The sequence below is a fragment of the Trichechus manatus genome, unplaced genomic scaffold, assembly GCF_000243295.1.
Source record: "Trichechus manatus latirostris isolate Lorelei unplaced genomic scaffold, TriManLat1.0 scaffold00088, whole genome shotgun sequence".
Taxonomy (NCBI): Eukaryota; Metazoa; Chordata; class Mammalia; order Sirenia; family Trichechidae; genus Trichechus; species Trichechus manatus.
In genome coordinates, this window is record NW_004444024.1 from 730,401 (window position 1) to 743,570 (window position 13,170).

The following is a 13,170-nucleotide window of genomic DNA, read 5'->3' on the forward strand; positions in this document are numbered from 1 at the left end:
CCGGCTGAACGGTGAACCTCGGAAATGACTTCACCACTGAGCTGAAAGGGTGTCTGGGGTCATACTCTCAGGGTTTCTCCAGTCTCCTTTAGGCCAGTAAATCTGGTGTCAGGGCGGTCATTGGTGGTAGCCAGGCACCATCTAGTTCTTCTGGTCTCAAGATGATGCAGTCTCTGGTTTATGTGGCCCTTTCTGTCTCTTGGGACATTTAGCTTTTTTGATAATCATGTAGAAGCTGGTAGGTCTCAGTCAAGATACTCCAGGCAGAGGCACAGTATTAGCTTTAATACTTTAATATTTTTATTTCTGGTACTTAGTGTTTGATTCCAAAAAAAGCAAACCCGTTGCCGTCGAGTTGATTCCAACTCATAGCGACTTTATAGGACAGAGTAGAACTGCTCCATAAGGTTTCCGAGGAACAGCTGGTGGATTTGAACTGCCGACCTTTTGGTTAGCAGCCGTAGCTCACTGTAGCTCTTAACCATTGTGACACCAGTGCTTCTGTGTTTGACTTGTGTAATTATTAATGTTTATTGAGTGATGAATAAATGCAGGAAAATACCTTTTTTTTTCGGAGTGTTTTGGATTGTGTAGAAGTTGAATATTAATTCATAGCTGAGGTTTTTTTGAAGGATACGATTTTTGGTTTGCAAAAATATTTTGTATGGTTTGGAATTCTTTTGCTACCATATTTTCTTAAAATGAATATAAATGTTGACACCCGTTTTAAAAGGAAAACTACTACAGGCTTAATCTCTTTTGCAGGATGAAGAAAACAGACAAGTTATATCAATAATGTATTGGTACATTTTAATTTACGAAGCACTTTTCAAATGCAGTACCTCAATTGCATTTTAAAACAAGTCAGATAAATCAATTGAAATGGGGGCTGGAGAGATGAGTAAAAATCCGTTATAGAGAAGTAAAGATAGTTCTGTTAATACTTGTACATACATGCATAGATAGGTGTTAATATACTTGTTTTATGGGCCATGAGGTTTCATATCTAGTAGGTGGGTGGCAGAGCTATGGTTTGAACTCTGGTCTTTTTATTTTAAGGCCAGTACCGTACATTTGAATTAAAGTAATACTTTCCTTGATACTTTTCTTTCATTTTTCAGAGATTGAAGCCAACAAATCCAGCAGCCCAGAAGGCTCTCACTACACCTACTCATTATAAACTTACACCCCGCCCTGCCACCAGAGTCCGGCCAAAGGCTTTACAGTCAACAGGCACAGCCAAGTCACATCTCTTTGATGGGCTTGATGATGATGAACCTTCCCTAGCCAATGGAGCTTTCATGCCCAAGTGAGTTTGGTTTTGTTAACAAATTAAATGTAAAATATTAATATAAACTAGATATAAAATAATCATGTGTTTACATTTATTATAGTTGTTGTTCTTTCATTTCGTATGTCTGGTCTTTGTACATTTCTTAGTTGATATTTCTGACCCCACTCCTCTTTACTTTTGCGTTACACTTTTTTTATGTTTCATGTTTAGTTTCTTGTCTTGTAGTTGAAAGTGTGTTCTTCACATGAAATATTTGATTAATCGCTTTCCCTCCCTCCCCCTCTGTTACTGTGTTTTTAATCCATTGTACCCTAGTCCCACAAGACTGTTCAGAGTACCCTTAGCCTCTTAGCCTTCCCCTTGGAATCAGAAAATCCTAAACCAAACCTTCTTCCGTCAAGTTGATTACAACTCATAGCGACCCTATAAGACACGGTAGAACTGCCTTATGGGGTTTCTAAGGCTCTAAATCTTTATGTAAGCAGACTGAGGAGCTGCTGGTGGGTTCAAACCACCAGCCTTGTAGTTATCAGCCAAGTACTTTAACCACTGTGCCACCAGGGCTCCTTGGAATCAGAAAAGTCCCTGGGAATAAAAAGCCCTAAACAGTGGATAGCTCTCTGTGTCCAGGATGCTGGCTTGGTCATGGCTCTCAATGCCTACGGGCAGCTCCAACTTTTTTATTTATCCTCCCTAGAAGGATCAGTCTGCGTTACCCTATCCACAGTAATAGAAGGGGAAGTCTCAGTTAACTTTTCTATGGTAACAATATTTCTTTGTTGTCAGGTGCCTATTTCATTGTCTTACTGTTTATTTAATTATGCTGTATTAAGGAGCTTAACTAGTGTATATGGTTTGGGGAGCAAACACTACTGGTTTTTGTTAGCATATCATTCAGTTGTTGAGACTAGCAATATACAAACGTATAAAAGTTTTACTGGTTGTAGTTTAGCATACATGGACCTCACCTTTTTTTTTAATAAAAAGGAATATAGTGCATTAAGTCATCCAGCAAGTTTTTAAGTGGTAGTTAAGATTACTTCTACTATAGATGTGGTTCTTCTGCTTTAAGCTCAAGTACTAGAGGAAATCATACCTTAGGTAAAACTGCTGTACACAAACCTTAACTTTTTAAGTGTTTGTGATCGTTCATTATCATTAAACATCAAGTTTGTTTTTTTTTTTTAACTCATTCCTTTCTTCTTTATTGTCTTTTTTTTTAAATCTTTCTCATTTAAGAAATACTTATTCTTGTTTTCTTCAAGCCAGCATGCTAAGTTTTAGGGAGGAGAGAGTCATAGATCCTGACTGCCCCCCCAAAATAAAGAAAATGATTAAAGGGAAGCTATGTACAGAAATAATTGAAATACAAGACAGAGTGTAATGAATGAATTAAATGTCTAGATAAAGTGCTCAGTTTGTTCAGAGGAGCTTGAGTATTTTGAAGGGGATTTCCCACTTTGTTTTGAAAGTGCTTGGGTTTATTCTTCCAAACACCAGATTGCAGTGTATTTGAATCCTTCAGTTCTGTTACATATTTATAGAAAAAGTTTATAAATAGAACATATTCGTTCATTTTTAAGGATACCACTTATTGAACAAGAGTGCTGTTTTGAGCTCCAGTTTTATGTCTGTGACATAACTGTGTGTACTTGACATTTTTTCCCTCTGTTTATAGGAAGAGCATTAAGAAGTTGGTTTTGAAGAACCTTAATAATAGCAGTCTCTTTTCTCCTGTTAATCGTGATGCCGAAGATCTAGCTTCACCATCTGATTATCCAGAAAATGGAGAGAGGTAAACTGAAGTCTCTTGGGTTGTTCCTAGTGGAGAGCCCTGTTCTCATTTTGAGGAGATTCTGAGCTTAGAATTTTTTCATTTTATGAAAATTTGAATTATGAAGTTTTGTGAATGTTACATAGAAGTATTATAGCATGTGTAAATGCCTAGAAATTCAATCATGTTTTGCTTCTTGAATGGTTTAGACCTCTAAATTATTGGGGTTCTTCTGATTCAGTTCTGTAAAACTAGTTTGATATCATGTATGTTGTTTAGACAAGGTTTGTTTGCATTTGACACCCCTCACCCCCTTAAAAGAAGGGATATTTTGTTTGTGATGATTGTTAAAGTGATACATAGTCATTATAACGAAACCTTCCCCACCCCACCCCCAAAAAAAAATCAGTGTAGAAGTATATAAAGGAAGAAGTGAAAGTGTCCTCACTACTCGTTAGTAGTTTGGTATATGTTCTTCCACTTTGGACGTTTATTTATTTCTGTATATATTCTGTTAGATAAGTTGGGTAGAGTTTATGTGTATTCTGTAACCTGCTTTTTTCCATTTATTATAAATGCCTTTCCATTATCAGTATGCATGTATCTGCCTCCTGATTTTTACTTTTTCCCATACAAAAATTTATGCATGTGTTGTTTTGTGACTCTAATTGCTCTCCCCATACTATGACAGCACACTCCTCCTTTCTATCCCTGATACCCCATGTCCATTCAACCAGCTCCTAACCCTCTCTGCCTTCCCATCTCGCCTCCAGACAGAAGCTACCCATTTAGTCTCTTGTATCTACTTGAGCTAAGAGGCACACTCCTCATGAGTATCACTTTATGTCCCACAGTCCAGTCCGATCGATCCCTGTCTGAAGAGTTGGCCTCGGAAGTTGTTTTAATTCTGGGCTGATAGAAAATCCGGGGGCCATGCTTTCCAGGGTACCTCCAGTCTCAGAGCATTAAGTCTGGTGTTTTTACTAGAATTTGAGTTCTGCACCCCACCTTTCTCCTGCTCCATCTGGGACTTTCTGTTGTATTCCCTGTCAGGGTGGTCATTGGTGGTAGTCGAGCACCATCTAGTTCTTCTGGTCTCAGGCTGATGAAGTCTCTGGTTTATGTGGCCCTTTCTGTCTCTTGGGCTAATACTTTCCTTGTGTCTTTGGTGTTCTTCATTCTCCTTTACTCCAGGTGGTTGGGACCAATTGATGCATCTTAGATGGCTGCTTGCAAGTTTTAAGACCCCAGACACCACTCACCAAAGTAGGATGCAGAACATTTTCTTAATAAGCTTTGTTATTCCAGCCTAGATGTTCCCTGAAAGCATGGTCCCCAGACCCCTACCCCTGCTCCTCTGTCCCTCATTGCCTCCTGATTTTTAATGACTTCATAGTTTTCCACTTTGTGAACGTAAGATAATTCAACCAGTTCTCTATTAGTAGCCATTTAGATTATTTGGTATTCCTTTATTCAAAATAATACCTCAGTGAAAATCTTTATATATCTTCATGTACATCTTTGCACTCGTTTTTTTTCTTTCAATGATATCCTACTTTGATTCTTTATTAATAAAGCATTTTCTAACACCTTGCTGATTGTAATATTAAATATCTAAATTTTTGTTTGTTTTTTATATTGAAATTTGCCACAAGTCATTTGACCCCATATAATAGACCACACTGTAAAAAGAAATTAAAATCAAGATGCTCAGATCCATTCATTCCTGAAAATAGGTCAGTTAGAGGCATGGACATTAGAGACAGATTTCCTAGGTTAAAATCCCAACTCTCCCACTTAAAGCTTTATGACCTTGTGCAAGTTACTTTACCTTTCTGTGCCTCAGTTTCCTTATCTATAAAATGGAGATAGTGATAGTAATCTACTTCACACGATTGCTGTTAAGTATTAAATGAATTTTTAATATGTGGAATTGCCTAGAACAGTGCCAAGCTCTTAGTAAGGACTCAGTAAGGCTGACTGTTAACATTGTTACTACTACTACTACTACTACTACTACAGGGGCTAGATTTTTTTTTTTTTTTTTTTAAACCCTCCCCTTACAGATTCAGTTTCCTGAGCAAACGTGTTGATGAGAACCATCAGCAGGATGGAGATGATGATTCTCTTGTGTCACGTTTTTATACTAACCCTATTGCCAAACCCATCCCTCAAACCCCAGAGAGTGCTGGAAATAAACACAACAGCAGTAGCAGTGTGGATGATACCATTGTTGCATTAAACATGCGTGTTGCCTTGCGAAATGGTCTAGAAGGAAGCAGTGAAGAGACCTCTTTCCATGATGAGTCACTGCAAGATGATCGAGAAGAAGTAGAAAATAATACTTACCACATGCATCCGGCAGGTGAGATTCTAATTGGTACATGGTTAATCTCTTACCAGTTACTTGCAATCTCATTTGTCACAGATTTTCAACACAGTGAAAGTCAGCTCTCTGAACTTTTAAATATTGTTTATTGCATTTTATAGAGATTAACATTTAAATACTTTTCACTTATGCTTTAATTGATTGCTATTTCACATACTTTTGGGAGTAGTTAAAATGGGTAAATCACTGATTATTCTGGTGTAGTTTATAGAGCCCAGATTTTATAGCCAGGCAGATAGGGTTCAAATCCTGACACTTCCTTATAAACTCACTTGATTGCTTATTAGTTTTTTTGTTGAAATGGAAGTAGTAATTATTTCCTATTATATTAGGTTATTGAGATTTGAATTAGATAGGTATATGTACCGTAATGCCTGACATGTGTAGGCTCGCAAATAGTAGCTGTGGTCATGATTATTTAGTATTATCTCAGTTCTGTGCTTTCATTTTTTTTCAACAAAGACTAAGCCATTAAACAAATGTAAACTACAAGACCTGGGGGTCTTGATCACATAACTTAAATCTTTTTCTCTGTTGTTACATCTCAGTTGTGTTTTCATGAATGTCATCACATTCTTTTTGTTTTTTAATTGAAGTAAAATTTACATGTAATGAGCTGCATACATCCTGAGTTTTTATTTTGATGAATTTTGTCACACACACACAAACATATACATATATATATATAAATATGTTTTTCTTTCACTGTCCAACACCCTGTCAAAACATGTAACATTTATTTTACCCTGAAAAGTTCTCTTATGTCCCCTTTTAATCTATTCTGTCCCTCATAGTCTGTTCTTCAAATTGAATCATACTGTATATAAACTCTCTTTTTCACTCAATATAATGTTTATGAGATTTCATCCATGTTGCATATATCAACAGTTCATTCTTTTTATTGCTGAATAGTATTCCATTGTATAAAAATACAACATTTTGTTTATCCATTCTTCTGTTGATGGACATTACTGTTTTGCTTGTAGTGTCTACAATTTTTCTCTATTTAGCTATCTATTGCCTTCATGTATGTCTTCTGGTCACTTAGTGAAGAATCTCAAGTAGTCAGTACTTGTGAATCCATTATGATGTTTCATCTTTTCCTCAAATACTGAGTCAATAAATTTTTTATTGTTTCCAGGTTCTTTCATTGATTTTTGTTTGCTGCCACCCAATTTAGAGTTCATTCCCAAGTACTTTATTTATTTACTACCAAGTACTTTTAAACATTCCTACGGTAGGTACAGGCATGCCAACAACCCTCTAAACCTTGCCAGAAGAGAACCAAGCCAGGTGTACAAGTGGGCATTGCTGGAGTTTGATGCAGTGTCTGTCTTAAATTCTTTTATCTCAGAGAGCAGATTAGCCTGACCTTCAGCAACAAATGGAACATGGAGTGATTAAAATCAACATACCAGTGTTCTACTACTTCCTTTGAATGCTTCAGCTTTTTTTTGGTGTTGTCACCCCCATCTGACCCTTACTTTTAGATATGTTCAGAAACTCCCCTTCTCCACTTTAGAATTTCCTCTTCTTGCCCGTCAAATTTCACTAGATGTCTCTGAAATTTCTCTAGCTGATGCTTTTTTAAATAACATTAATATAGGCCTTTAAGTTTCTGTTTGTATATGGGATTTTCTCATGTAGGATTTTTCATGTTGGTTTTAGCTGTCTATTTGGGGATATAAGTTTGTAAGATGCAAGAGGTTTATGGGGGACAGTAAGCTATAGGGCACAAAGTATTGGAATTGGAATTTTAATGCCACCTCTGACACTAAATTACTATGTCAGCCAAGGCAAGTTATTTCCACCCAGGGTTTTAGATATCCTCATGTGTAGAAACAAAAGAAAAAAAAAAAATGATTAAAAAAACCTTTCCCAGAGTGTATTCTGTGGAATGCCATTTATACTGGGTATCATATGAAAAGAAGGTTCTGTGGTTAAGTCTAGGACACACTGGGTTAATCAAATTTAAACAGACTTCATTATTGTGAGAGTTTTCAGAGTCTTAATATGCTATCGTGTGTGTTCCTCAAACTTATTTGACCATGAAACTGTTTTTTAAAAAAAGCATCTTGTCTCGTAGGAATAGCATTTAATCAAAAACTACTTTGGAAAAATCCTTTATTCCTGTATATTTTTTCTCTATGTAATAATTTAGTTACTTTATTACAGGTTATTTTTTAAAATACTCATTTTGTAGAAATTTTTTAAAAAGAAAAAGAATGAAGTAAATATTCGTGAGACTTCTCTATCCAAGGATTATCACTATAATGTTCTATTTTGTTTCTTTTGTCACAGGTATTGTTCTTACTAAGGTTGGTTACTATACTATTCCATCTATGGATGATCTTGCTAAAATTACCAATGAGAAAGGGGAGTGCATTGTATCTGACTTCACTATTGGTCGTAAAGGTGAGTGTGAGTGTAGGAGTTAGTAGTGTATAAGCCTCAGAGATGTCCATCTTGTCTTTATAATTCAGTTAAGAGAAGCTCTTGAAAGATGAGTTTGTTTTTTCTTACATTTGTGCCCGCCACTTAAAATACTTGGCCTGAATAGTAGACACTTTGATTGACAGCAAAACAAGAATAACTAGAACCATATAACATTCTTTGGACTTAGGTATACCTGTTTGGGGTTGGTAACTTTTTGGCCGATTTTCAGTTTTCGGCAAGTAAGGAAAATACTAGAAAGATCAAGAAATATTAAGTAAAAGAATTGAATAGTTAACAAGAGATGGCTAATACTTTTGTTGAACTTCATATTATTAAATTATTAAACATACAGTTTCCTTGACTAGGAGGAGATCTCATCTTGCTGTTTGTAGGAAAAAGTGTCAGGTGTTTTAACTAACTGCAGCCTAGATGCTAAGGGTTGTTTATGTAATGTAGCAGCATTACAATACTTAGGAAGAGATTTAAGAAGGCTGTTTTGAGGACAGCAGAAGTATTGTAAAAATGCAAATGTTAGACCAGTTAACAGTCTAATTGATGTCACCCCGTGTTCCCATGCTTACAATATTGTGGAGAAATAACCCACTTTAGGAATTGCTGGATAATTTAAAATCTTGACTAATGTTTAAAGCTGCTTGCTTCTTCTGATTTTTTCATCACTGGAGTTGTGTAGTAGGTATGTGCCCTCATAGGAATGAATTTTTAACTGTTTGCTCTGATTTGTAGGTTATGGTTCAATATATTTTGAAGGAGATGTGAATTTGACAAATCTGAATTTGGATGATATTGTACATATTCGAAGGAAAGAAGTGATTGTCTACTTAGATGATAGCCAAAAACCACCTGTGGGTGAAGGACTAAATAGGTATGAATTTATTTACATAACATAGAAATAAGTAGCTAAACCACATTTTTTTTTTTAATAAACTCTAATGGGATCATACTGTATACATTGTTCTGCAGCTTGCTTTTTTGACTTACTGTATACCATGTGATTATTGTGTCTCTGCTCTCATTTGAAAGTATAAATGATAAAGAAGTGCTGCTCTGTGATTTTTTAAATTTTTTTTACCCTCTCCTTTTCCCTAATATTCTCAGGTCCAACTGCTAGTTTCCCAGCACACTGTTTAATAGTATTTTATTTTGCTCCGTCCCCCCCACTCCTCCCGTGACATGGCCATGCTTAAGTCTTTCTCTGTATTTTAACCTGAGATTCTAACTTCTGATATCTCTTCAGTCAGGTGAAAGGGCCATGGTTTAAATGGTCTGTCTTGAAATTTTGTAGCCACGTTTGGAGTAGCAGCTCTAGTAGCACCATTCTCTGGGTCTTATTTGTTCTATAAATTTGTTTTATTCATTAGTATGATTGCGTACTTATTCTGTGCTAGTCACTGTACTAGATACAAGGCATACAAAATGAATACGATGTTGTCTTAGTCATGTGGTGCTGCTGTAACAGAAGTACCACAAGTGGATGGCTTTAACAAAGAGAAATTTATTTTCTCAGAGTCTAGTAGGATAGAACTCCAAATTTAGGCTATCAACTCCAGGGGAAGGCTTTCTCTGTTGGCTCTGGAGGAAGGTCCTTGTTGTCAGTCTTCCCCTGGACTAGGAGCTTCTCTGTGCAGGAACCCCAGGTCCAAAGGACATGCCCTGCTCCCAGTGCTGCTTTCTTGGTGGTATGAGGTTCCCCGTTTTAGTGGCTTCCCTTTCCTTTTATCTCTTGTAAGATAAAAGGTGGTATAGGCCACACCCTAAGGAAACTTCCTTTACATTGAATCAGGGATGTGATGTTAGTAAGGGTGTTAAAACGATCCTACCCTAATCCTCTTTAACGTAAAATTACAGTTACAAAATGGAGGACAACCACACAATACTGGGAATCATGGCCTAACCAAGTTGACACACATATTTTTGGGGGGACATAATTCAACCCATGACACACATAGTCCTTTAACTCGGGTATTGATATTAGAAGGACTACATTACTACTATTGTAGTTATCTTCATGTACTGATTATTTATGGTTAGTACTGTGATATTCCTGATACTTCTTTCTGCCAGTATTTGGTGTTAATAAATGGTAGTAACGCTACTATTACTGTTGTTGCTGTATTGTTATTAAGTACAGTAGAACTTAAGACCTACACTAAGACCTAGGTCTTAGCACTGGACTGTGACCTAAATTACTTGGTCAAGGGTTCATTGCCTAAGTGTTACTAAAATTATATTAAAATAATTAATGTACTGTGGTAGTTTGAAATAAATGCAGTCTGATTGCAGAACCAAATATTGAGCCAGTTTATGTGGTGGTGACTCTTTGCTCTTAAGTTTATCTACCTGGGAAGGCAATACTCAGGTTCATGAAACACCTACAGTATAATTCCAAGGTAACATAGCTACTTTTATTTGATGTTTGTATAGGTGTTAGTTGGCTTTCTGGTCTTAAATATGAAGCATTTGCATTTTACTTGGTTGTACTTTACAGGAAAGCTGAAGTTACATTGGATGGAGTTTGGCCAACAGATAAAACATCTCGTTGTTTAATAAAGAGTCCAGATCGACTTGCTGATATCAACTATGAGGGGAGACTGGAAGAGGTTTCAAGGAAACAGGGAGCTCGGTTCAAAGAATATCGGCCTGAAACTGGTTCTTGGGTGTTTAAGGTACAGCCACTTATCCCATTTCTGACTATTATAAATTGTAGTTCAAGTCACAACATGTTTTTTTGGAACTCTGCCATTCTCTTTATTTTTGGGGATTAGGAAACAGGTCTAGAGACACATGATGATTTGTTCCAAATAACACAGCTAGTTAAAACTCAGCAAAAATGAGCTTACGGGCTCATGATTCAAATCCTCTTCTCCAACCTATGAGCATGGAGATACATTTGTAAGGTGTGGGTTTTCTAATCTGTGGCATCATTAGGAACTTTAGTAATTCATCAGACCTAATTCTTTGCCTCTTGGTAGATAACTCTTCCTAAATTTCTGAAAGTGAAGCGATTAAGACTTTCTGCCTTCCTTGATAGTTTGGCTCAATGTTTTCTTCCTCTTTTGGCCAGTTGGATTATTTAACTTGTTGAAGACCCTTGTGTAGGTAGAGAATAATGAGGCAGTATTTAGATGTGACGAAGTAGCATCTTTGGATTTGGTTTTCTATATTAATAATTGCATTTAAAATTGTGTGTGTGTGTATATATATATTCATTCATTTACTAATAATATTAGAAACTAATACATGTACCCAACATCATCTAAATCTTAAGAAAAATAGTAGAGTATAATGGGTGACATTTTGCCCTCTCCGTTTCCCTCTTCCTCTCCCTCTCCCTGTAACCCTGCAAGATTGTAAGGGCAAGTATTGTGGAAGCTCTTTTGAATATAACAATGTTAAATTTTTTTTTTTTTGGATTATCCTCTCTCTTAGGTCTCCCATTTTTCTAAGTATGGTCTTCAGGATTCTGATGAAGAGGAGGAGGAGCGCCCATCCAAAACTAGTACAAAGAAGTTGAAGACTGCCCCTGTGCCTCCTGCAGGCCAGACTACCCCATTCCAGATGGCTCTTAATGGCAAACCAGCACCTCCACCCCAGGTAGAGAAGGGACAGTGAATTTGAATGGAATCCATGATACAGAAGTTGAAAGCAAGTCATTCAGCTAATACAAAGCTGTTTTATGACCCCTGGAACTTTGAAGAGTACAAATGTATTGGCAATCACGTTGAGACAAGTGCAAGGGAGGGTGTGAGGTGGTACTGGCATCTGTTTTTTGCTTGAGAGATTTAAAGAATTCTCTTGCTGTTTGGATCATTGCTTCTACAGATTGTCATTTTTAAATACCTCCCTCTCTCATTTGGACTTGCTGAATTCTCTGCTCAGCGATCAACCCAGGATAGCATTTTGCTCATGTGGGTTGATACGAAGTAATTCCTACTTTTGTTGACTACCTGGTGTGCAGTTTAATCTTGTTCTTTACCGCCGTGGTTTTTTAAAAATTAGCTTTCTGCAAGAGTTTTTAACTCCATTTTTCTCAAATTGTTTGCTTATACTTCAGGTAACCTCTTGATATTTGTATTTTAACAATACGTAAGCTTTATGGAAATAGATAAAGTTTTAAAATTCAAATGAATTGTTTGGCTTGGGGAGGAGAGTAGAGGCTGCGCTGTTTATTGCAATTACTTATACCATACTCTTTTTCAGGATTGTTAAGCCAATATAGACCTTTTGTCCTTGTGAGGAAAGGTTTGTAATTTAAATATCAGGTAGTTTCTTTGAATGCCAACTCATAAAGAGTTTTACTTTAATTTGGATGTTGTTTATATTCAATCAAGTTATAAAGATATTTTTCTTTTGCTGCCATACTCCCTCAAAGAAGAATTTTTGATACAAGATTTCTTTGTAAAGCATACTCTACCTCTCAGCTACTGAATGCTGGAACTTTGGAATTTTCCGTGCTACAATTCCTGTGGCTGCTGAAATGTGCAATTTTTATGATTTATTAAATAATTTCTTGGGATGCATTTGCTGGAGAATGTTGTGTATGTATGTTCATGCTTGCATGCACAGGGTGAGGGGAGGGTGTGGTAAAAGTGGGAAACTGAAAATATGTTGACTTTTATATATATCGTCTTTGTAGCGTTTAGAATACCCCTAAGAAATCTCTTCTGAGCTAAAGAAATGCAGTAAATGAACTTGGTTTTTTTGTTCATTTTGTACTATGTTCATTTTAGGTGAATTCGTATGCTTTGTACAATCCCTTTCCAAAGTGTTTTTTGATGTTAACATTACAGGTATTTTTTAGAGAGTCAAATAGACTTATTTTCAGCTGATGAAAGTAATGTTTAGGACCCTAAAGATGCAGCTGGGAAAAAAAAAAAAAGAAAGCTTCATCTCTGGACAGACAGCACAAATTTATGTAATGTTGGCAATCAGTGGTTAAAATGCACATAGGAGATAAGTATAAATCCCTCTAATGACATTTCAGTAGGTAAAAGCTCTTTGGAAAACCTGAGCCCCCCAAAATTTCTGAAGAACGTGATTCTAGCAAAAAATGAGAGAATTTAAAAAGGAAAAAAAAGTAGACAGATGGTAAGGATTCAAAATCAGCCAATACTGTGAAAAAGGGATCTGTTTTAGCGTATTTCCTTTGATCGAGGAAGTGGATGGTTTTTGAACTTTTGTATGGGAGAGCAGATATGGCAGAAATTGGTAGAGGTCTTCAGATAATTAGGCCTTAAATTTTGTTTGCTTATTTGTTTA

The 13,170-nt window shown here is 36.3% G+C and overlaps 1 protein-coding gene across 9 annotated transcripts in view; it reads left to right on the top strand.

The window, feature by feature from the left end:
• Positions 1 to 13,170, top strand: part of NUP98 (nucleoporin 98 and 96 precursor) — a 124,818-nt gene that overhangs the window by 77,594 nt on the left and 34,054 nt on the right. For 7 of the 9 annotated variants that reach the window (XM_004381928.2, XM_023736510.1, XM_023736512.1 and 4 more), the window contains 7 exons: positions 1,122 to 1,309; positions 2,973 to 3,089; positions 5,135 to 5,433; positions 7,759 to 7,872; positions 8,638 to 8,776; positions 10,400 to 10,577; positions 11,341 to 11,505. In XM_004381928.2, coding sequence (XP_004381985.1) covers positions 1,122 to 1,309; positions 2,973 to 3,089; positions 5,135 to 5,433; positions 7,759 to 7,872; positions 8,638 to 8,776; positions 10,400 to 10,577; positions 11,341 to 11,505 — 1,200 coding nt within the window. Of the gene's footprint in view, positions 1 to 1,121; positions 1,310 to 2,972; positions 3,090 to 5,134; positions 5,434 to 7,758; positions 7,873 to 8,637; positions 8,777 to 10,399; positions 10,578 to 11,340; positions 11,800 to 13,170 lie in introns of those variants that run through there. The other 2 variants (XM_004381930.2, XM_023736515.1) reach the window with 1 other exon arrangement.